Genomic DNA, 24798 nt, shown 5'->3' with positions numbered 1-24798 from the left:
GAAGGGCCGAGGCCCTCCGGGAAGGGCCAGATCTTCGCGCTAGATTGATGCGCGGACCACACTCGCGATGCTCTGATGGCCAGGCGCATCTGCGCGGGCGTGCGCACGTGCGGAAATGTCGGGATCGCATTTGTCTATGATGGAAGCGGCCAGGATCCTCAAGTTTCAAAGTATGTGGGGGACAGTTTGAGGACATAGTAGCCGGACAAATGGTCACCGAACAATTTTTAGTAACTGCAGAATATTAGACGAAGAATATTTTTTTTAGATCTATAGATCCTATAGAGATCATTCTAATTATCCATGAATTATTGAAACGCAATGGAGGTTTAACGTTGAAAGGGTTCTGATGAAAAGTTTATAAATTTAGTACCCTGAGAAGATTATTAGACATTTTTCATTGCACGTGGAATGCGGGACGAGTTTCTAGTGGACAGGATTGCGATGCAGATTTTCGTAAACTTGAAACTGTTTCGAAGCTTACAATTAGTTTATGTTTATTGCCCGAAGTTTCTCCTAATTCAGTTCACGCACTAATTCAACTGAAAGCCCTGCCATGGAGATATGATTATTATTGTTATTATTATTACTATTATTACGGATAATAACCATTTGGTACATTGTAATCGAATGAAACATTATGAGTAGAGGACGGGCAAATAAGATAATATTAAAATGAAGATTAAAGTACAGAAATAGCAGGGAAAACGACAGAAAGAGATAAAATGACCATTATAAATAATGCAACTTAATCGTCCAGAATACACAGAACTGAATTTCTAAACTTACAAGGGAAGATCTCGAAGCCGGAAATTCGAAAAATTCTGAAACTTTGCGAATATGTAGGGAATGTCCTCCTGATTACAACGCAATTTTTGCTTGCTGCCCAAATTTACTCGAAAGGGGTGAAATTAACCCCTGAAAATTCGGTTATTTTCCGATTTTGTGTTACATATAACTCGCAAACTGTAAGAGATAGAAAACAAGTTTCACGACAAAAGTTACTTCTTTTAATTAGATCTACCATTTGGTAAAAAAAAATATTTTTGGAGTTCACGAGTTATAACACAAAATTGGAAAATATCCGGATTTTCAGGGGTCAAATATAGCCCCTTAGAACGAATTTGGGCAGCAAACAAAAATTGGGTTGTAATCAGGAGGAAATTCCCAACATATTCACAAAGTTTCAGAATTTTTTGAACTTTCGGCTTCGGGGTGTTCCCTTTTTAGATAAGGAAGTAGCGAAAAAGTCAATACTATGACAGTGTCTATTTGCGAGCGTAAACTTCTGTCAACGCAATTGTGTTTACCGTATAGAGTGCGATGCCTATCAATGTAAAAGAATTTTTTTTTGTATTTCTAGGTGCCATTTGATAAAAAAAAAGTCCCTGAAAAAGATTATTGCAATCGGACAAGAGGAAAGGGTGCCGACCGGGCCTTAAAGTTTAGAATTCATCGATAGTTTGGATTTGAAGAATTTCTCAAAAATGGTAAGCCCTATCGAAATTTTATTCAAATAACATTGAAAGAGCATTCAATTTTCTACAATTACTGTCTATATAATTTTCTCGTGCTTCCAACCATTTTTTAAATAATAGCGTTTGAATACAGAGAGGTCCGCACTTCGTGCGTCCCACCTGTACGGCGTGACGTAATCTTCTTCAGGGAACATTTTTTTATGAAATGGAACTATATTAGGGGGTGAGAGCAAAAGAAATTGCAGGTAAAAAATAAGGGCCACCCTAATGCTCCATATCTCTACTGGGGAGGTAGAACTTGAATCGCTCCAGGATTTCAGGGCTATTAATGTGGTTACTTACAGGATTATAAACAAAAAGCAGATCTGCCTCTCTAGGGTCATCAACCTATAATGTTGATTAACCAGAAATAGTGATATCTAATTAAAGCAATGGTCAAACCCACTGCAACCGAGCAAAGTATCCAAGATGGCTGGATATAATGGGTAGGCGTTTTGAACGTCGCAACGGAAACATAGAACCAAACGGGAATTCGTTTGTTTTCGATGCCTGAAATAGAAGGCCCGGTCTTCTGGGAACATACACGCGCCTGTAATTTCTCACAAAACCCCTTCATCTATTCGTAACCACTGCCTTTTGTATCTTCATAAATACCTTTGAGTTGTAAAAAGGAAGCATTAAAGGGATCGTGTGTAACAGCTCGTATTTACCCGCTACCCTTTATTACCTCCCTTAGAACTTCTTCCCTTTCTTCTGCGCGCATAAACATAACCACATCCTGGGGAATGATACCGAAGAAAATTGTTTTCCACCGAACCCATAGTCTATTTTACGTTCCCTTGCGTTTCCGTGGCACAAAGAATAATTTAGAGCTTGTGTTTGAAATGATTGCTGATGAAATGGTTATTGCTTCAATTAAACTACTAATTTTGACCACCTCCACTTTAGGGAATAAATTAAATTTGTGAAAATCCAGGAACTCGCTTACCCTCCAGAAATCGGATTCTAGATTTTCAAATTTTTAATTTTATTATTTAATTTTAACCTCTGCCACTAATTAGAGTAGATTTTATATTATATAGATAATCTTAATCAAGGTTATTCTAAATAGAATATTTTAATCGGGTGATTATTTTGGGCTGCACTTAAACAGAGACAATTTCGTACGCTTGGCAGTGTTACTTTAATGTATCGATCAATCACTCACCAAAATAGGCCCTCCGTCTTTAAGGGAAGATGAAACCGTAGCGCCAAACCACTGATGCGACTTGTTATCGATCTGGCTCAAACCACCTGCCACATTTGGATTTCTAATATAGTTGTTTCCTGTAACAGAGAGATCATCTTTTATCAGTCATCGTGGCATTAATAATTACCAAATCAATTGTGAAGAAGACTATTTCTTTCAGGTTTAAAAAATGTCACTCGATTTCTACACTCTGATCTTGATACACGTATAAGAAATGTGACGTGTATCACAACAAAAGATTATTAAGTGCATTATAGTTGTACCCCGTACCTATTGCACTTTTCTATAGTAGTTTTTATTTTGTAAGCATAACAATTTAATTTTTAAAAATTTCTCACGGTCAAGCTAATAATTCAAGGGCAAAAATTAATCAGCTCCAAGAAAAATATATACTTGAAGTATGCATATATATTAAAGTATATATTAATACCTTATTATATTAATACATTAATATATCAATACTTTAGTATATCAATACTTTAATATATCAGTGTTTTAATATATCAGTGTTTTAATATAGCAATACTGTAATATATCAATACTTTAATACTTTGATACTTTGATACTTTAATACTTTGATACTTTGATACTTTGATATTTTGATACTTTGATACTATGATGCTTTAATACGTTAATACTTTAATATATTAATATATACTTTAATAAATATATACTTTCAACCAGTGGCGGATTTAAGAAAAAAGGCCCAGGTGGCAAACGTTCTCAGGGTCCCATATTTGGGGGAAAATGAAGAGGTAGTTTACTAAAAACGGGCCAAATGTAGTAGTACGAAAAAAAATGTAGTGTTTGGATACCTATACCTAATCATAATTTTTTTTTTGTCAAGGGGCCCTGCGGGGGCCTTCTGCGCAGGGGTCTAGGCGGCAACTGCTCATTAGCCGCCCTGTTAAAACCGCCACTGCTTCCAACGTAAAACCATATAGTTATCAAAGTGGTATAACATAATACAAAATACTAGTTTGTCAGAAGAGTAGAATTCTAATGCAAACCACACCGTTATACACCTTTTCATTCAACCTAAAGCCTGTAATTAAAGACCAGTTACAAATTCGTTCATCAAATTGTTGTACGGAGCAATAAGTAAAATAATTTCCAATAAACGCAGTCTCGCAATGCGTCATCCAAGTATTCCTCTAAAAACCAAGCTTCGAGCAGGTGTCATCGTAGAGAATTCTCAGCAAGTGCACCCTGGACTTTTCTTTCTCGATTTTGCCAATGGAATGAACCCGTTAGCCGTATCGGTCAGCCCTGGCCCTTAAAGGGAAGTTGTCCTTCTCTTCCCACCCTTTAACTCGTCAACGCTGCTAAAGGTACGCGAGTGTGTCGATGCCGGGATACCGGAAAATCTTCCTGGTGTTACAATTCAGTTAAGCTCGACTGTAATCGACAGACTCGCAACAAAGAATTGCAACATTTTCAACTGCACTATACACTATTTTCGCCGATGTTATAAATTAAACTTGGAATACAAAAACACTGGGTAAATCCATGAATATCATTTTTTAAAAAATTGACTAAATCTGGTGATTTTAGCTATTGCCTGTAGCAAAGCATAAGTAAACGATAAATAATATTACGGAAATATATAAGACAGAATTTTATGTTGAAGAAATATTGCTGGAATGAAGAATAACAGTAGAAATATCAGATCCAAATGGAATGTAATTTTGTTAAATTACTTTATATAACTGATGACTTAAAAGAAAGAACTTTACCATATTTTATAACACACCATGATAAATTCCAAATTTTTCTTTCTTTACTGACTCAAAGTATGTTTATTATACTTTCAATTCCTCCCAGGGGATTAGAAGTAAATTTGATTCAATATAACATTACTGGCACCCCCAAAGAAGGAGCTTTGTAAACAGAAAATAAAACTGTATTTTATTCTTCAAAATTTTTAGAATCACCTAATGAATTTTATAGAATTTGCATTAAAAATATTTTTATCCATTCAACTCGGCTCCCCCGAGATTAAATACTGCGTGAGCCACTGATCTATTTAGTCTCTACATTCAATTATTCGAATATCGAAAGTGTCAATTCTGAAGCTAGTGAATTCCTATGCTGTGATAATTGCTTTATACGACGTTTGCTGAAAATTGGTGTCTCTTGTTTACCTATAAGTCCCGACGCAGTACATCTACGGAGACGCGGACCCTGATGGGCCCAAGTATGAATCATCCGCTGCCAACGCCGACGTTTATCGCGGCCCAATTATTTCACCCGTCTCATTAACGGGGGATGTCAATTAACCACTTGGTATCGGTAGCGCGGCGATGCGCACGACCTTCCCCGAAGATCCTCAGGTGGCATCCGGCAAGAAATGCCAAACCCTGCGACGGGGCAGGGCCGTAGGTAGAACGACCTTACGGTTTTCTGTATTAGGTAGAGGCTGCTTCTTGCGCGTACGTGGTTCCCGGTATCTCGGGACAGGCCACACCACGCCACTCCGACACTCTGCAGGGTGTATACCTGGAGGAGTTCCTCAAGACCTCTTCGGTCGAGTACGCGAAGAAGTGAGTGACCTCGAAGACCTGCGCGAGATAGGAGTCTGCTTCCTCGTGCGCAAACAGAATCGGCGATACGGGATTAATAGGTGACGTTTGGCGACTGCGCGCGTTTCGGGGATGGTGGTCCGTCGATTCGGGGTGGAGGATCGTTATGAGATCTAACAGAGGGTAAGGTAGGTCTGAAACGAACCTGGACTCATTGGGTACTCAGTTTTCTGGGAAACAGGAAAGATCTAGGGTTCTTCTAGGGAAGTTACAAAAAATTATGAAGCTTTGTGAATATTTAGGGGATGTCCTCGTGAGTACAACGCAGTGGTGGGTTTAGACCCGGTGCAGAGGAACGGTTTGCGGCAGTTTGCCGCCCGCGTTTTAGCAGAACATGTAATTATATTGTTGCGAGCACCGGGTATAGGCCCGTGCATAGCCTGCTGGTGCTCGCAGCTGAAGATAGAAGAAGGTCGGCTCCCTTCAAGAGGACGATCGGGAGGCCGACCAGAAGACTGGTCCTGAACCGAACGCCCTGGCGTTCGGACGTACGGGTTGCGTTTTTAACATTGTAATCTATTGCTGTTGCCCTGTACATCGGAAATATAGTTGTGTCGTGTGTGCCTGTCTAATTATTCTACTCCTTTGCAGGTCGGGGTGGCCTGCGGTGAAAACGCCCCGGCGCAACAATATGAAGCAGTTCACACGGGACGCAAAGTTTTGCGGCTACTAGGCGGTTTGTTTGCGTTCGTTTTGACGAACGCACGTATTGCTTCACCGCGAATGAACGCAGCGGCAAACTCCCGCAAACCGCTTGTCTGCGCCGGGGCCTTTACTGAGATACAAAAATTCAAATACAAACTATTAACTTCTACCTATTGCATTGAATTTTACTGCACAATATTTTAAATTGCTTTAAGAAGGAAGACTGGAATGTAATTTTGAAATTATAAATAATTATTTATAATTTTCAAGAAATATGAATAATTAATTATAATTTTTAAGAAATATGAATAATTAATTATAATTTTTAAGAAATATGAATAATTAATTATTTATATTTTTAAAGTTCCTTAAATGGTCAGAATCAATAATACTAAGTGGAATGTTACATCCAAAGAAATAATCAAAGGAATAATAATATCGATATATGTAAAAAGTCGAGTACCTTTTGCACACCAAAGATATGAAATTTAAAAAATAATTTTTAATTATAAAAAGTTTTTAATTTTAAATTTTTCAGTAAATTTCATATCTTTGGTGAGCAAAAGGTTCTCGACTTTTTACATATATCGATATTATTATTCCTTTGATTATTTATTTCCTTTAATTATTTATAATTTTTTAAAATAGTAAATAATTATTGAATTAAGTAATTAAGTAATTAATTATTTATAATTTTTAGTTATAAAAAATTTGAAATTTGAAATTTTTTAGTAAATATCATATCTTTGGTGTGCAAAAGGTACTCGACTTTTTACATATATCGAAATTATTATTCCTTTGGATGTAACATTCCATTTAGTATTATTGAATCTGGCCATTTAAGGAACTTTGTTCATAAATTGAATCCAGCTCATCAAATTCCAACTCGAAAGACATTTTCGAATAATTTACTTAACGCAAAATTTCGAGATCACAAAAAGTCAATAATCATTGTGGAATCCAAAGATGCAGTTCTACTTTTAGATGGTTGGAAAAATTCATCATCCAACAATAAGTATGTTATTGCAATTCTGCTGATTTCGTATTTTTATTATTATTATATGCGTTACGTTTGTACTATAGTTGCAAGAAAATAATTCTAAATTATTTAAACAATTTCCGCGAGTGCTGCACATCTTGAAATATCTTTCTTAAATAGTTTTTGAATTGGTTGATTTATTATTAAAGAATTAATCAATTACTCTGCAAATTTTCATCACAAACAAATTTTTTACACCTTCTTTATGACGAGTTACTTCTTAAATTAGCAGAAATTGGGACATTCACCTTAGCGTCCCACAGTCTGCAACGTTGCTTTTCAAAAAAAATATGATTTTATACAGTAAAATACATGAACGTAATAAAGTTAAGCTATTTACTACGTCTTATTCTACACGTGGAGAATTCACTTTCCTACGATAGGTAAAATACGGACCCACCACTGGTACAGCGCAATCTTTTTGCTGGTCATTTTTCCGATCTTGTGCTATTACTCGCGAACTATAAGAGATAGAAAAAAAGCTTTCAGGAAAAAGTTACTTCTCTGAATCTTTACAGTTAGTAACACAAAATCGGAAAATTTTCACTCTCCTCTTAGAGTGAATTTGGGCCGCAATAAAAATTGCGTTATACTCAGGAGGACATCCCCCTACGTATTCACAAAATTTCATAATTCTTTGCCCTTCCGGGTTCGGGATCTTCCCTTGTTAGCCCGGATGCATGTTCCAATAAAATTAAAAGAAATTCATGATGCACACAAGTGTCATATTTTCCTTTTAATAGAAATATCGAAAGCAGTTCTCTTACATTAGAACATCGCACAATCCGAACGAAATGTGTAGAGACTCTGGACATAAGACAAGCATTTATACAAGCGTTTGTTGCAGCAGTGCAGCTATCATTATTGAGACGAACTTGCATTTGTACCACGCAGGCACTGTATCCTGTAACACTTTGAATTTTAAATGCGTGCTCAAAGAACTGATGAAGATTAATTCGTGCAAAAGTGCAAGTTCCTAATGAACCACCATGCTTGTATGGAACTTCTGAATAATAAAGCTGCCCGTAACGATGAAGCTTTGTTAAGCAGTGTAAGCATATCGTACATAGTAATGCTCCCATCACAATTTACTAAGCTACAATCGAGGAATGACATTTAATTAAAAGCTACACCTGCGCTGACAAGCGAAATTTATGAGCTACTTTGCAGTGAATTATAATTCCCGGGCGGAGATCTGAGAGCCGGTGGTGTCGTTAAATGGAAATTGACAAGCTTGTGGTCCAGTAAGGGGTAAATAAAGCGAAGCGATTACTGTAATTCCCGAAGAGAGCATGGAATTTAACGTAAATGGCTGTTCCATTAGAAACAAGTAAAACTAAACGGCCGGGGCAATTTAATGGTTAAAAAGAGCACGAAATTCAATGCAAAATGGTAGCCCATCAACGTTGCGCGAGGGCAGCGAATGTAATAAATGGCCGAGACTATCGAGCAAGACTGTAATTGGACAAGATCGAGACAAGATCGAGCATTCGAGCAGGCTAATTATCGATCAAAGCGAAGTGTCCGGGCGAGCAGCGTTGACTAAGGAAGAGAGCCGACTAATTGGACGTAGCATGGGGCACGATCTTGTGTATGTAGTCGGTGAAAACGTTTCTCTGTCAAGCAAGAGTACTCCTGCTGGCACTGCGTTAATAAGGAAGAGGGGAGAAGCATTTTTCTGGATTTTCTACGTATACTCGTCCCGCGAGGCCTCAATCTTCGAAATAGAAACTTGCCAGCGTTTATGACAGTCTATGACATTTTATAAAATTAGGGGGTAAATTCAGATTTTATTTCTGAAATAAGGTGAAAGCTAATTTGTCATGAAATCCCTGCATTTGAATGTTCAGAGGAATCCTATTCTTCAAAACTGTAGGTACCTTGTTGCGAAAGCTTGTTGAAAGGAACTGCTTTTGTGCATTGGAAGCACACAGTGTTGGAGGAAAATGGTAAGGCTGGATTAAAAGAAGAATTCTGAACGTGAGTCGTTGCGCAGACAGTGTTATCAGGAATGACTGGCTAAATCTGTTTTGACACATTTTTAGGAACTGAAATAGATCAATGTTATTTCAAATTTTAGAGGATTGGTCTGCTTGAACATTTCTTGAACCCCACCAACTACTCTCTCTCTGACTCAAATTCAAACTGGCCACAACGAAATCCTGGTGTGATGAATAATAATAAATAATTCTTTGCATCAGAAACCTGTAAACGGTTCCATCACGTGGCAATGTTTATAGAATATCTCTGGCGGGCGGGCAAACGAGTGTACAGTGACTCGCATTAATATTCGGACACTTTTTAAAATCGCATAACTTTTTTAGAATTGGTCCAAACGACTTGAGTTTTTTTTAGAAGCTAGAAGGATTAGTTTGCTAAATGACGTATTTGGTCGTTTTGAAAAAAAATATATTTGGTCGGAATAGCGAAAAAAATAGTAATCGCTGATTTCGGGAATTTTCGCGATTCTCGACCTTATTCTGCGATCTTTAAACGTTTGTAGCTCGGAGCAACGTTAACCGATTTCGATGAAATTTTAGGCACGTATACAATTTCCTGCAATCTACAAACGGGTTTTTTGAATTTTCATTACAAGCTCACAAAAAAAAGTTTAAAAATCGACCTTTACTATTCTTTTCGCTATTCCAACCAAATACATTTTTTTTTTTCAAAACGACGAAACGCGTCAGTTAGCAAACTAATCCTTCTAGCTTCTCAAAAAAGCTCAAGTTGTTTGGACCAATTCTAAAAAAGTTATGCGATTTTAAAAAGTGTCCGAATATTAATGCGAGTCACTGTAAGTCAAATTTTACCTCAAGCTTGAACAGTTTCTTTGTGAATCGAAGTTAAAAATAAAAGTCTCTTTGAACATGTATGTTCAAAATTGAACACCTAATCTTACGTAGCACTTTAGATATTCTAACTTCCTTCCTGCAAAACTAATAATTCTGACTTGTACCTACTCCTTTGCCCGCAAATCAGAGATGTGGAACTACGACGGTGATGATATTTTTATTATTTTTCCTTCGGTGCTTGAAAGAAACGGAATGTTTGTAAGGAGAAAACCTTTCTTTTTTTTTTAAACACTGCGATCTTCTTAATTATGAAAATTTTTCAATTTCCGTAGTTGTAATAAGTAATATAAGTCTTTCCTCTCTGATCTAGCATATTTCAGTATAAAGTTTTCCACCACACCGCAGTTGAACGAAATTGTTACACAGTCCACTTGGCCTGCGTGTTAATACAGTAAATACGCAACGAAACTAAATTTTTTCCTTGCACTATAAGTATCTATTAATGAACACACGGAAAGCCGCAGAATTTTATGCAGTACCGTAAACTTTTTTAACATTGTGCTAGATAATATAAAAATTAATATGTTTGCATTTGCTTTAAGTATCCTATCGTAACATTGCATCTTTTGTGATTGTATTATAAGTGTCAAAATCAATAAAATTTGTATCTTTTTCCTTCTTTACTACATGTTAATTAGCTTCCTGCGTGATATAACCAGCACTAACAGCTAAAGTTTTACCAAACTGAATTTACATTTGTTTCTTTTTATGTTCAATGCACTATTTTTTATATTTTATTTTTATTATTTTTTTTAACGTGTATTTCTTTTCAAAGGCGTCACTTTTACCTGCAGATAACATTACAAAAAAAAACACAATTAAAAGTGTGTTTAAAAAATTGTTCCATATACCTTACAAGTAGCTTAATAAATGAAAAAAAGTTGGACATTGCTATTAATTGAATTCACTAAGAAAAAAAAACATAAACGTTTCCAAATTTAGCGGCGTGATTACAGGAATGACCCTTTAACATTTTTAAATTTGCTTAAGGTATCCTATTACAACATCGCATCATTTGTGATTGTACTATAATTATAAAAATGCCCAAAACTGTTGTCCTTTCCCTTGTTTAATACCTACACTGCGTTCCGCATTAGAGCGTACTCGTTTCGCGCAGGGATACACTGTTGATTGGTAGCAAACCAGCAGAGAAAGCGCCACGACCAATCGCGAAAGAGCTACGGCCAATCGCGTGTGCCAGATCCGTGGGAGCTGCGCAGATCGGTCGCAAATCGGTAGGGGCGTTGGTACGCTCTTATATGGAACGCAGTGTACATGTCAAGTAACTGTCAATGTTAACGGGACATTGCCAGAAAAGAATCGGACAACAACGCCTAATTTTCGACCCGAGATCTACCGCATCCCCGCTTTAACCCTTAACAAGCATCTGTCTCAACCGCGCGTGCAAGAAAGTATCTACCAAGCAGCCATCGTTCAGTCCTCTCGAGCAAACTATCTTCCCATGACACTGGGGCTAATCACGACCATAGGAAACGAAAGCACCAAGAGTTATGCGCGTCTCAATCGACACTTCATCTCGATCAGCCGCTACCAATCGATTCGACGCGCCCCGCTCGAGGTAAGCGCGGGGGAATCAGCGCCGGCGATTTCTCGCCGATTGCTTTCGACCGGTCGGTTACTTTCGCGCGGGCAAATTACTGGCGCGGGAATCGTGGTCGATCGATCGAGATACGGGGCCGCGCCACGAGGTGCGCAAGCACGTCTAATACGAGCCAGCGTGATTCCACTAATTTACATCGACGCATTAGCGTCGGTTCTTGCGCCTCCGCGGCACCGGCCCGGAGATCCTATCGCGGCCGCGTGATTATTAATTTGAATGGCTGTCCGCGCGGAAATTTATGCGCGCTCGTGACTCCGCCGGGCCGCCCGGTTTTCTTGCTCTGGCGCTTGTTTGCCACGGATTGAGTCATTACGATCCCCCTTGTTTTTCGACTGTTTTTCCTGCCGCGCTCGACGCTCTCCGGAAACCGGGATAACGATCGCGTACATTTAACAGTAAAATATGAACGGAGGAGGGTGCTAGTAGGAAGGGGTTGCTTGAGTTGATTGAAACCTGTGGCTTTGAGGAGATACGTGATTTCAGATTGGTTAGCGCTAGATTAATATCTGAGATTAGATTGGTGGTAGTTAAATTTGTCACGGTAGGCTGGAGTCAAAGTAATACGTAGTGCCGTGTTTCAGATGGTAGTATTTGAATCACAGCGACTGTATCAGTACTTATTACTTTTTAAGATTCCAGGATACAGGTGATTCTCCGTATCGATGACTCAGTGCACAAATATTGTGTATACACTTCAAGGGCGAATCCAGAGGGGGGTGTTCGCCCCCCCCCCCACCCCCAAAAAGTAATAAAATAGAAAAATATTATGACATTGTGTATTATTCTGTATAAAAAGTTAATGTGAATTTAATTATTTAGACTATAGTGTCAGATAGAGATATTAAAATATAAGTTACAAGCAAATTTTAAATCTTGTAAAAGAGGGTTCAAAAATGTACTTAGGTGCTTTTACATATTTCGCCCTCTCCAAGAAAGGCTCCTGAATCCGCTTCTGGTTCACTTTTTGTGAAATTTGGGTTTTTATATGGAACGAATAATTCTCGACTGTTTTCTTTACGATGTATAAAAGTCACATTTATTTCTACATACTTGATGAAGAGTGATCCAAGAAATCGCCTGTTTTTGGTTCCACGATTTTGGAACAGAATTTTGTGCCAAACGATAACTTATGATGAGACATCAATCACGCGAAATTTTTAAGTCGAGGTGACAATTAGTTTCTGACATATGGGAGGGACCAAAAGGAGGCGAAAAGGCCTCATTTTTGGGTCACTCTTTGTCAAAAATGATATTTTTGTTCATTGAATGACCCTGAATCTTATGTACCATTGCATATTTAAATCTGCTTTTCTCGGAAACACTAAAGTGGCTTTACATACTTTTTGCTTGAAAGAGTATATTAAATTCTAAGAGTCTACATAGTATTATCTCAAGCGTGTATGTGTCGCAGAACAATTGTACTGTTTAGGGTTTGTCGGTTTTAAAAAAACCGGGTTTAAAAACCGGTTTTTATTGATAAATTTGTAAAATTCGAAAACCGGTTTTAAATTAAAAAAAAAAACGGTTTTATATACTAGAATTAATATGCAGAAATGAATTAATTATTTAATTAGAAACGTTAACATTTTGACTGGAAATTGCCACGGACTCAAGCATATTGTAATAGATAACAGTTTATTGTAAAACAGCTCTTCATGAGTTCATATTTTCAGAAAAAAAATACTAAATGGAATAAAGATTTATAATTGGGTACCACCTTTTAGAAGATTTATATTTTGTACGGATTTTAGTTATTATAATTTTTTTATTTGGTTCTTTATACATAGGGTATATTTTTTGGTTATATTTTTGTAATTCCATAATATTAAGAAACTTGAAAATTTTTAAAATAGGTGCAAGTATTTATTTACTATTTTAATTATATTTTTTCGTGAAAATTCGAAAACCGGTTTAACCGCTTTTTGGTAATAGTGGAATTCGAAAACCGGTTCAACCGGTTTTTTGGGAATAGTGGGATTCGAAAACCGGTTTAACCGGTTGTTGGGAATAGTAGAATTCGAAAACCGGTTTAACCGGTTTTTGGGAATAGTAAAATTCGAAAACCGGTTTAACCGTTTTTTGGGGGAATAGTAGAATTCGAAAACCGGTTTTTTCAAAAGTCGGTTTTTGTATAAACCCTAGTAAGTACTGTTGGATGCAAGAACGGCCTCAACACACTCAGGCCCTTTTTCCACAAAACACATAATTAGATTCTCCATTCTTTCCTAGATATGCCTTCTAAATTGTATTGCCATAACATTAAAATGCATAAACTTTAATTAAACTGCATGACCGTCAGCATCTCTGGTTCTCCAATCTCCTTATACTCATCATCCCCCACATTTCCACCACGATTTCGTTAAAAAGCCTTCCCCCCCGATCATCGACTCCCTCCGCAGTCCACTCAATACACAATAAAGCCGCGATATCCTTAAAAGTCCGTTATGGAATACCTCCGACCGGTACCCACAGCCAAGGAATACGAATCCGTGAAATATGAAAGGGTCAACGGCAGGGTGGGTGGAAAGTCGCCAAGAATAGAACCGTTCTGTAACCAGTCGGCTGGTTACTTCGCAGTTCCCGAGATTACGAAGCTCCTCGAGGGCTCTGACAGCGGGTGGAAAGCCTGAATGTGGGTCAGCGGCTGCGCACAGTGGAACACAAGATACGGGGCCGAGAAGTTAGCGACACGCTGTTAGAGTGGTGCCTTTCAAAGCCCACGGCAAGTGCTAGGGCACAAGTGAAAGAAAGAACCGGAAAACAGATATCGGATCGGGACTGGAAGAGTTAATCCGTTCGTGTTTCCACGAGAGACTTTAACGGTGGATAGCTTCTTGAGGACATTGGCCAAGTTGGCCTGCCTCGTCAGAGTCTGTTCTATTCTATCGTTCTGGAAACGCTCTCCTTTTCGATCATACACAGCAAGGCTTGGGCATTGTTTGGATAAAATATATTAGAGGTAATTGAAGAGTCCTTGCAGAAAAAACTGAGTGCCAAAAATCAAATTTTTCAGCAGAGAGAAGAAACTTCTCTGACTTTAAATTATTTAGGAAATTTATTTTGTTTCGTTTGCTATATATGCTTAAGTATACAATAACCCAAATGCATCACAGAAATTTCTATATTTTTAATTAATGTAGACACCTCTTAATTGTAGAGAAAACTAAATGTGCCATTTATTTAAATTTGCCAGCATTAAGTAAACAACAAATTGATGGAATAAGCGAAAGTCAAGAAACATTTACGTATCGCTTAATTAGCTCTTACATTGTTTTCTACGAGGACGGTCCATTTATTAAATTGTTATCTTATTCCACTGAAGGTTATTTTAAAATACACGAGGTTAGTATATTTGAAGAAGCAAATGTTTTTTCTTGGAATTATTTCGTTGTTCAGTTACTAGTCAAAGGATTGTTTACTTTATCTGCGGTTGTATTTTAAACGAGACGTTTGCAACCAGAATGGTCCCGAGGCTGAACAATAATAAGATCATTTATTATTTTATTTAAAACAGTTATCTAAAGTAAAAAATCATTTTGAAATGATTTAGTTGGCTCTGGCACAAAGCAAGGTTACTTCTTCTAGCAATGAGAGTTTCTTAGGTGTCCGCCTCCGATTTGCTTTGATTTTGGATATCTTTTAGAGGATCGAAATTATGATAAATATTTAGGGGGTGAAAGCATCCCTCTAAGTTCATAAGATGAGGTACAAAACTTCCTATAATTACTTTAAAGAATATTATAACATCGTGTATAACAAGTTTCATATCTAGTTTTATTCAACACAATGTTACAATATTCTACAAACCAACAACAGGTACTTTTGTACCTCATCTAATAAACATTGAGGGTGGTTTCAAATATGCAAACGGGCCAAAATAAGAAGCACGTATTTATTCTTTATCGATCCTCTAAAACATATCCAAAAACCAATAAAATAATTCAAATAATTCTTTAATGCAAATATAATTTTCATTTTATATCATAAACAATTTTTGCCCAAGCCTTGAATTCAGTATTCTCAAATATCGACAAAATAATGAATGGAGGGGTCCCATTTCGATAAGTCACGAGCAAATCCTCACCTTTGGTATCGAAATGGATCATCGCGCACTGGTCATCGGCTGCGATGTCGCACTTGTAAACTGCGCCGCCTCTGTCAACGCCAGATTGCCGAGTTTCGGCCTCCGGTGCACCCACGATCGCCCTGCAAAAGGAAACGTTGGAATCTCATGAAATTGTGCAACGACGATCAACGATTGGATATAGAAGAAGCGAAAGAGGAAGGGAAACAGGTGACGCGTAACGAAATGCTCGCGGAACGCCTAGATGTTCCGTCGTTCATCTTGCCAGCAATGTTACCGGGTCATCGTTCGATATTCATTATCGGTATCGTTAAGGAAAGACGACGATGATGATGATGCGAGCGTATTTCCGAGATCGAGGTCAGTGGTCACGAGCTATTTTGAACAGTGGCGCAAGACTGTAACTGATCCGACCAACCGACGGGTTATTAAACCAGGTAACGCAGTTGCTACCGCAATTTTTACTATTCCGACGACACACGCGCGGCACAATGACGATGGGAGCTGGCTGTATCGTCGCGACGGAATTCTAAATTAAATAAACGCGCGAGGTCGATTCGTGGATAACGTTTAGCTGTGCGAATCATGTTGATTGCTCAAGTGTCAGCTTGTGTGCGATGGAAGTACGTGGTGCGTTGGTATTTCTAAATGTCACAGTGGGTTTGATGGACACTTCTGAATTTTAGGGATCTGATTAGATCTCTGTAGGGTCAAGGACTCAATTACTGACACCTAAGCAATTATTGTCACCTTAAACTATTTTACTTAAAATAACGAATAAATAAACTATAGTATAGATTATAGGTTGAATTACATAATTCTTTTTGTGTATGACTTTACAACGTTTATTTGTTCGTTATTTTAAGTAAATTAGCTTAAGGTGACAGTAATTGGTTAGGTGTCAGTAATTGGGTCCTTTACATTATGTATCGGCATTTATTGTTAAAAATATTCTGTACACTTAGGTTTTCAAATATTGCTTCGAGCTGATGTTGTTGGTTGAAGGTTTGATACTGTTTATTTATTTAGTTGTTTTCTTTTGTGGAATAAAGCCTTTAATACAAAAGAAAAGAGAAGCATGACAGGTCTAAAGGACAAATAGTTAAGGAGGGAATCCTATTTTATGGGCTAAAAACGTAGCAAAATTTAAGATTTTTTTTTAAGAAACTAGCATTTCGATTCATCTGAAATTTGGACCATGCTTTTATGCATCCTTGAACAAGTTGCAGTATTTTTTTTATTCATTTTTAATAATAAATATACGAGTTATGCATCACGCTGTGTAAAACTCGTCGTCCGCTGATGTGAATGATATTTACCTTCCAGGTAATCTGAAAGAGAAAAATGAAACGTCGTTTTACTTTGTACATATGTAGCTTCAATTCGATGAACCAGAATACCGCTAAGTTCTATACTTTTTTTGTTACATAAGAAAATTGGCGCAAATTTGGAACGCAAAAATTAAAGGTTCAGACCTTTCAGTTTGAAAACTCTCCACACCGCTCAATAAATTTTTTTGATTTTTGCGGGTTCATCAAATTCAAGCTACGTATGTATAAAATAAAACGCCGTTTCATTTTTCTGTTTCAGATTACCTGGTAAAAAAATATCATGCGCACCAACGGACGACGAATTTTGCGCGGTGTGATGGTCGATCATGCATAACTACTAAATTTATGGTAAAAAATTAATATAAAAAAACCTACAGCTTCTTCAAAGATGCATCAAAACATGGTCCAAATTTCGGATGAATCGAAGCGCTGGATTCTTTAAAAAAAAATCCCAAATTTTGCTATGTTTTTAGACCAAAGAATAGGATTCCCCCTTTAATGCAGGTAGTACAAAATGAAATATGGTTATCGCTTCTGACTCCCTTATTGATATCTTGAAATTGAATAGGAGTAAAGATTTCACAGACGCTATTATATGAAAGATATCGATGCTATTACTGTAAACAAAGGAAGATGTCAGGCTGGCAACAGTAGTAGTTGTTCTACAATTTTTAAACTATTTTTTTAAAGGATCTGAGGTGACACTGTCGTTTGAAAATGATAGCATTATGCCAGAATAATTGACAGTGGATAGATATCTTATCTTCACCGTCGGACGAGCCACCATTCTGGTTACGAGCTTAACAGTACTATCAACTTAACGAAGGCCTCAGCGCGTGCAATTATTTTAACGATCATCATCTTGCGTGCTAAATCGTCCATTGTGTTTATTGGCTTAAGATTTAAGGTCTGCCCTAGTTCTCTAATGAACCGTTCTCCCGGAGGCTCTGGTACTAAATCACTATTGAAGTTATTGGAAGAAAATTGAAGTGCAAAAGTAGCACAATCATAGTGCACTGTGGAGAGTGACAAGTACTCGTTGAATTTTGCAATGGAAACTTTTTAAAGGAACTACGTAACTTAATTTATTAGAAGTCAGGTGATTCGTAACTATAATTTGGTGAAATATCAGTTTGAAAAATGCTCGACGTTTTGGAAAACACAGTTCCCAATATCCTCAACAGTTTAAACTTGATGTCTCTTAATGATGATATTATTATATTATAGTAGTACCGCTATAAATCCACCTACAGGGACTTTAAAATTTAAATCTACAGTACTAGCATAGTACAGTTTCGATTAATGTTTAATATTTTTAAAATACTGACTCTCCCTCTGATGGTCCATGTACTGTTTTCTAAAGTTTCATTATTCCAAAAAAGGAATGAACTCATCAAAAAGGAGTGCAATTATTCCTCTAAACTGATCAGGTCTTTAATAAAATTTAGGGGCTCCCCTAAATCCTGTTACTGGTTCATTAAATAAATAAATAAATAAATATCCCCAAAGTCAATTCCCCGATACATATAGGAGTGTCCCAACCCACGCGACATCCAAAAATCGAGAAACAATAAAATGCCCACCGTTCGTACTAGAAAAGAACTGAGAATCTTTTGTAGAAATTGTCGGAGGTAGGTGTCGCCGTCAGCTTGAAATGTAAAAATCATCGTTTACGGAGCAACCTTGGCATACTCTAGCTTCTAGGCTGCAGCAAGGCAAGATACGTGTAGGTAAAAGTCACACACGCGTGTAGAGCAATGCGTGAAAACGGCTGGAGGCAGAGGAGCGACGATTATGCGAGTTATGTAAGCGATTCGCAAGTCTGCGCGTAACACGTCGCCGGAATCGCCAACTGCCGCTTTGATAACAATAAACGACAAGGAGCGGCAAATTGCAGAGATGAGTCAATTAACGCGCAAGCGTCTTTAATCAAGATTCCGCCAGAGACGCGCTTTAAAAGTGGACAAAAGAGGCGTGATTAACGACATCTAACCGATGATTTCTATTTAATTGTCCCGTACGTGCGAAAATCGTTGGCAGTTGATTCGTTGCTTCCCGGCTTTAAACGCTGTGCTGAGGATTCTAAAGGTGTCAGAAATTTATAAGTAGTTCGTGAATGGAAGGTGGATTTTAAGTGAAATTTAATATTCGAAGCGAAGAGACGAAGAGTGATTATGTAACAAAGAAAACAGTTGTTCGATATCATGGAAAACAAAAGATCGTTCTTTATTTAGCGCGTGAGTAATGCGATCGGTTTTCCTTGACGATTGATATGAACCCGCTTCGAATAAAAAGTAACATAATTTGTAATATTATTAATAGTTTGGCGTGCGAAAGCTGAATCACGATGTATATTCTTCTTCTTTCGTATTGCAATTCTCCAGGGCAGTGTTTCCCAACCTTATTATTAATTTTTAATCCATGCTTATAATTAGAGTACATTTTATATTGTATTAAAACACTCAGAAAAACTATATATTTGTATTAAATCTATTTAACATTATTTTTATATAATAATGAAGGAGTTTTTTTTATTGTAATAATAATTAGAATCATGTAACTAATATAACTCATTATTATAATAAATAATTTATATACCTATATATATATATATATATATATAATACTATATAGATAATCTATAGGTATATAAATTATGTATATACCTATATATACTTATATTACACTATATAGATAATCTATAGGTATATAAATTATTTATATTCCTATATATATATATTGAACTATTTAAACTATTATTGATAGATTTATGGATTACACTGAACTAAATTAATTATTAATTCGCGATCTCCTTTTATAATATTCAAATAACCTGCGACCCTTTAAGCTAAGGTAAATTTAATAAGGTAAAGAAAACACATTGAAAATAGATATTTCAGAATATAATTCTAACTTAATTATATTAAAAAAAAACGTGACAGCTCTCCGGAAAACACTCCGCTACCCACTTGGAGGTCGCGATCCACAGATTGGGAATCTCTGCTCCAGGGAAAAGAAAATCGAAAGGTCCTTTACTATTTTAAAATCCGAGGCTTCGTTTTCAAGATACGAGCTCGCGAAACTCGAACTATACAACCTGCAGCCGCCTCGGATTTAAATAGCGCGCGCTGGAAGTTTAAAGACCCACAATTTTAATTGCTTGTATCTCGGAAACGGAATCCCAGATCAGAAAACAGTAAAGGAGTTTTCGATTTCTTTTCTTCATCAAACTTTTATCGTTGGCTTTGTTTTGCAATAGTATAGTATTCCCTCATTCTTTGAATTCTTCTCTTCGCGCTATTTCCACTTATCCAAATATTTTCCATACTAAAATTGTTTCCACTGTTTCAATCAATAAGGAGCCAACAGGTTACAATATTTCAGTAAATTCTGAACAAAGCTCCACGCAATTGAAAGGCATCCAAAGTTCCTCAGGCATTAAAAGACGGAAAAGGTAGAAACGGGCCAGCAGAGGACGAGAAATAAGTTTCATTCGCATTAGCAAGTTCACCGCGAAGCTGCCGGTCGACGAAATCCGATACATTTGGGACCTCGATGTTCCGCGGATTCAGGATTCAGGGACATGTCGCGGTAATAGCGAACGTGGGTCGGTTCTGACGAGAACTTAAGCTCGCCCACTCCATTTTTTCATCTTTTTTGCAATCACGAGGAACTACGGTCACCGATATGTGACGCATGCACCAGAACGGGAATGCAGGGGCGAACCGGTCCCACAAGATACCACGAATACAAACGCCTAGAGACTTCTTTCTTTTCTTTCGCTATCATTATCCTGTTTCCTCCTTCTGGCGAGCCTTTTTCAATATTTTCGTTTTCCCTCTACCGCTGCAATTGTTGTGTTTGCGACTTCAGTTGTCGCGCCTCCCTCGCTACGTAATAAGGGGTTATACCTAGTCAGGCGGCCGAAAAGAGGCGGATGTTTGTGAATTTTTTTTGAAAAAGTGGAAGCATATATTCTTACAGAACATTTTGCTCTTAAAAGAGCAATATTTAAGGAACATTTGGTAATTTTTTCGTAGAGAAATATTTAAGTTTATAATAAAGTAACAACCCACATCCAAGAAGCAAAGAAAAATTGTTAGTATATTAATGTATCTTTCGATTGACGGAGAGGATTTTCTGAAATATTAATTTCAACTTTAAATAGCCGCCAATTTATTTTAAATTAATATTTCGCAAAATTCTCTCCGTCAATCGGAAGATACATTAATATCCTAACGAAATCTTTTTCGTTTTTAGATAATCTGGTTCCGAATGGCAGTGGTCACTGCAAAATAAATTTTTTAAAAAGGCTTCTTGGATATGGGTTGTTACTTTATTATAAACGTAAATATTTTTCTACGAAAAAATTACCAAATGTTCTTCAAATGTTCCTCTTTTATGTGCAAAATGTTCTGTAAGAATATATGCTTCCGCTTTTTCAAAAAAAAATCAGAAACATTCGCCTCTTTTCGACCGACTAGGTATAACCCCTTAAGCTTCAGCCCTTCATATTTCACTGTGATGCCCCTATTCCCTGTCCTCTTCCGTCCACTAGGTCAATTTAAACTTCTTACACCTTGTCACTAATATTCTCTCCTTTAATGATTCTTTGTTTCTGCAAATTATTCGTATTAGAAGAAAAAAATTACTTTTCCTTATTGCACAATCAGGCTAATTCTTGACCTTTTATTGTAAGTTTTTAATCATTTCATCCATGAACTCTAATTTCCTCAACTGTTAACTTATGCAACTTCTTTCCTTTTTGAACTGCAATCCGATTCCATAAAAAAGCTTAATTTTTTTGCTTCAAGTTTTTAATTGATTTTACTTACTTCAAACATGGCAACTCAATTTTCACCCACTTCCACCAGTCCAATTGTCTTGGAACTTTGTAGGCGAGCGTGGGTGTGATGACATAATTTAGAAATAAATAAAAAATAAATAATGAAAAAAGTCCACAAACACTAGAAACTAGAAAATAATTCTTTTCTTGCACCACAATTTCGATGGTGTTACGTGACTTTAAATAAAATCATAAAAACTCTGTGATTATCCTGTAGAATTTTTCAAATCAATTGTAAAAAAGAAGGATAATCGCAGAGTTTGTATGATTTTATTTAACCCTCGGTTGTCACACTGGGTCAAATTGACGCTGTAATTCTTTAAGCAAAAAACTTTTTGTCCGAACTCTTATTGCTTCAAATTTTTTTTTAAGCATGATGACACTTTAAATGCCAACTTTCAACGATGGGCATGTATTCTACAATGTTCAAACTTTATCCCAGAATTTTTGAGACTTAATTTAACAAATAGTTTCTAAATAACAACTGATTGAAAATCGGCAGGGTCAAATTAACCCAGTGTGACAACGACGTTCGAAAAAGTAGGTGTCCACATATCACCATCGAAATTGTAGTACAAGAAAATAATTATTTCCCAGTTTTTAGTGCATTTTTAGTAAAATCGTTTAATTATATTTTTATATATTTGTAAGTTCTAGTGTTCCAATATTTCAAGGAGAAAAGGATGCTGTCTTTTTATAACTTCGTATTCCTCATTTTTTTACAAAACTTATACGTGTTTTTTCAGCTTTGCACTCTACCCATTCCGTTTCATACTTCCTCGTATTTCCTCATTCTTTTCAATTACCAATCCTTCTCCATTCCATCCCATTCCTGCCCCCTTTTCTGTGTTGCGCCATTATCAGCTGTCATAAACAGGATTCGGTGATAGGGTTCAATGAGGTAATACGGCAGTCAGTTGTGACAGTAGGCGGCAAAGATGGTCCGTCTCGACGGGCAGGTTAAACGAGAACTGGCAACCTGACTTGACATCGAGGGAAAGTTGAAATGCGTTGATTTACAATGCCAGTGCAGGTTTGAAGAACAATTTAGAGTCCTTTTTTATTTGATCGCCACTTGGATCCGGTCTTGGGCACGATCGACGATAAAAACGTCCGTTTCGAAAGGAATTGGCATCGGTGGCCATTTAATGGAAGCTGCACGTCTTGGAATATCTTTCATTTTCTAAGGTAACTAGTGTTACCATACAGGTAACTGTGAACAATAGAAAGGCAACCCGAGAAAAACATTTTTCTTCAAATAATAGTGTTCGTAACTTCTAAATGTTGTGAAATCTGAGCAAAAATATTATCAAGTATATAAGGCATTCCATTTCAATTGATCTGAGTGAATATCGTCGAAATTATTTTCAATTTCTTCACAGTCGAAAAATGCTTCGTAATTCCATATAATTTTTATACAATGCTGTAGTTTCAGACAAGGTAACATCGATGGTCTACATTAATCATTAATGCATAAAGGTGCAAATCCACGATTAGACAAAAATATTGTGTCTCACACGCGACAATTATTTGATTATTCTATTATTTTTTTAATTACTTTGTCATTAAGGTGAATGTCCCAATTTCTGCTCACGTCCCCATTTCTAATCATTTCGTATTTCTCCTATTATTATATGCGTTACGTTTGTGCTATAATTGCAACAGAATAATTCTAAATTATTTAAACATTTACGCGAGTGTTGCACGAGCTTGAAATATATTTCTTAAATAGTTTTTGAACTGGTTGATTTATTATTAAAGAATTAATCAATTACTCTGCAAATTTTAATCAGAAACAAATTTTTTACCCCTCCTTTATGAATTGAAATTGGGACATTCACCTTAGTTTCACGAAATTACTAGACTCTCGTGAGTCACGAGACAAGTTTCACGATTCATTTTCACAAATCTCATCTCCCACGACTATTTTCATTATTTACATTTAGTTGCTGCTGAGATTTTTTTATCTCGCGATAGAAAAGGCTCGTGTAAAATCTCATCGTGGATTCGCAGCTTTAGTCGTTTTATCAGTTATTGCAATTCATATCGCGTAGATTGGCCTGAAATTTAACATCCGAAAGTGTGTCTTGAGCCGAAGATTCAACTTGGAAAATTAAAAGGCACAGAGGTTACGATGTTGAAATCCAGTCAAACGCGGGAATAACGTTACTTTCTTTACTAATGTTAGGAATGCGAATATGTCATGCCAATAAACTGCATACACGCATTCTACGAGAAATGCAAATATGCATGACGTTCACGGAACGTGATATCGGTTCGCCGCGTAACTCTATCATTCGAACAAACTACTATGCAGCTACGCGCAGCCTTACTTGGTGTTCCGATAGAAATCCGAGTGAAATTACAAGGGAAATGCAAATCCACTCTTTCCGCGGTACTTAGAACCCGTGCGCGATGGTACGTCAGTTGTGTTCGACCCCTTTAGATTTATTGGATGCTGCAACCTTGGTACGTGCTAATGAAAGCCAGCAGCTGCATCGCGCGCCTCGCAGGTGCAGCGATTTAGCGTCTTCTGAATTAGCTCGCGAACGTACCGTGCTGGTGAAATTTCGTGGGTAAAATATTTAGTTCGAATCAATTGTAAAGAAAATGGATCATCACAGGTTTTATGATTTTATTTAAAGTCACAAATCACCATCGAGGTTTTAGTATAAGAATAGAATTATTTTCGAATTTTTAGTGGATTTTTAGTTTTTACTAGTTTTTATAGAATTATTTTTGAGTTTTTGTGCATTTTTAGATTTTAGAATTATTTTTGAGTTTTTGTGTATTTTTAGATTTTAGAATTATTTTTGAGTTTTTGTGCATTTTTAGATTTTAGAATTATTTTTGAGTTTTTGTGCATTTTTAGATTTTAGAATTATTTTTGAGTTTTTGGTGCATTTTTAGCTGTTACTAGTTTTTATAGAATTATTTTTGAGTTTTTAGTGCATTTTTAGTAAAAACTAATAAAAGCTAAAAATGCACTAAAAACTCAAAAATAATTCAATTCTTTTCTTTACAAGAGTACAATTCTTGTACTAAAATCTCGATGGTGATTTGTGACT

The 24798-nt window shown here is 36.7% G+C and overlaps 1 protein-coding gene across 2 annotated transcripts in view; it reads right to left on the bottom strand.

Moving 5' to 3' along the window:
• The window catches only part of If (integrin subunit alpha inflated), a 166077-nt gene that overhangs the window by 98867 nt on the left and 42412 nt on the right, over positions 1–24798 (bottom strand). For both annotated transcript variants that reach the window (XM_076822718.1, XM_076822719.1), the window contains exons 2-3: positions 15554–15675; positions 2686–2804 (exon numbers count right to left, since the gene is read on the bottom strand). In XM_076822718.1, coding sequence (XP_076678833.1) covers positions 2686–2804; positions 15554–15675 — 241 coding nt within the window. The remainder of the gene's footprint in view (positions 1–2685; positions 2805–15553; positions 15676–24798) is intronic.

This window comes from Andrena cerasifolii, chromosome 11 (assembly GCF_050908995.1).
Source record: "Andrena cerasifolii isolate SP2316 chromosome 11, iyAndCera1_principal, whole genome shotgun sequence".
Classification (NCBI taxonomy): domain Eukaryota; kingdom Metazoa; phylum Arthropoda; class Insecta; order Hymenoptera; family Andrenidae; genus Andrena; species Andrena cerasifolii.
Note: the sequence above shows the minus strand (reverse complement) of the source record. Positions and strands in the feature narration are given on the sequence as shown.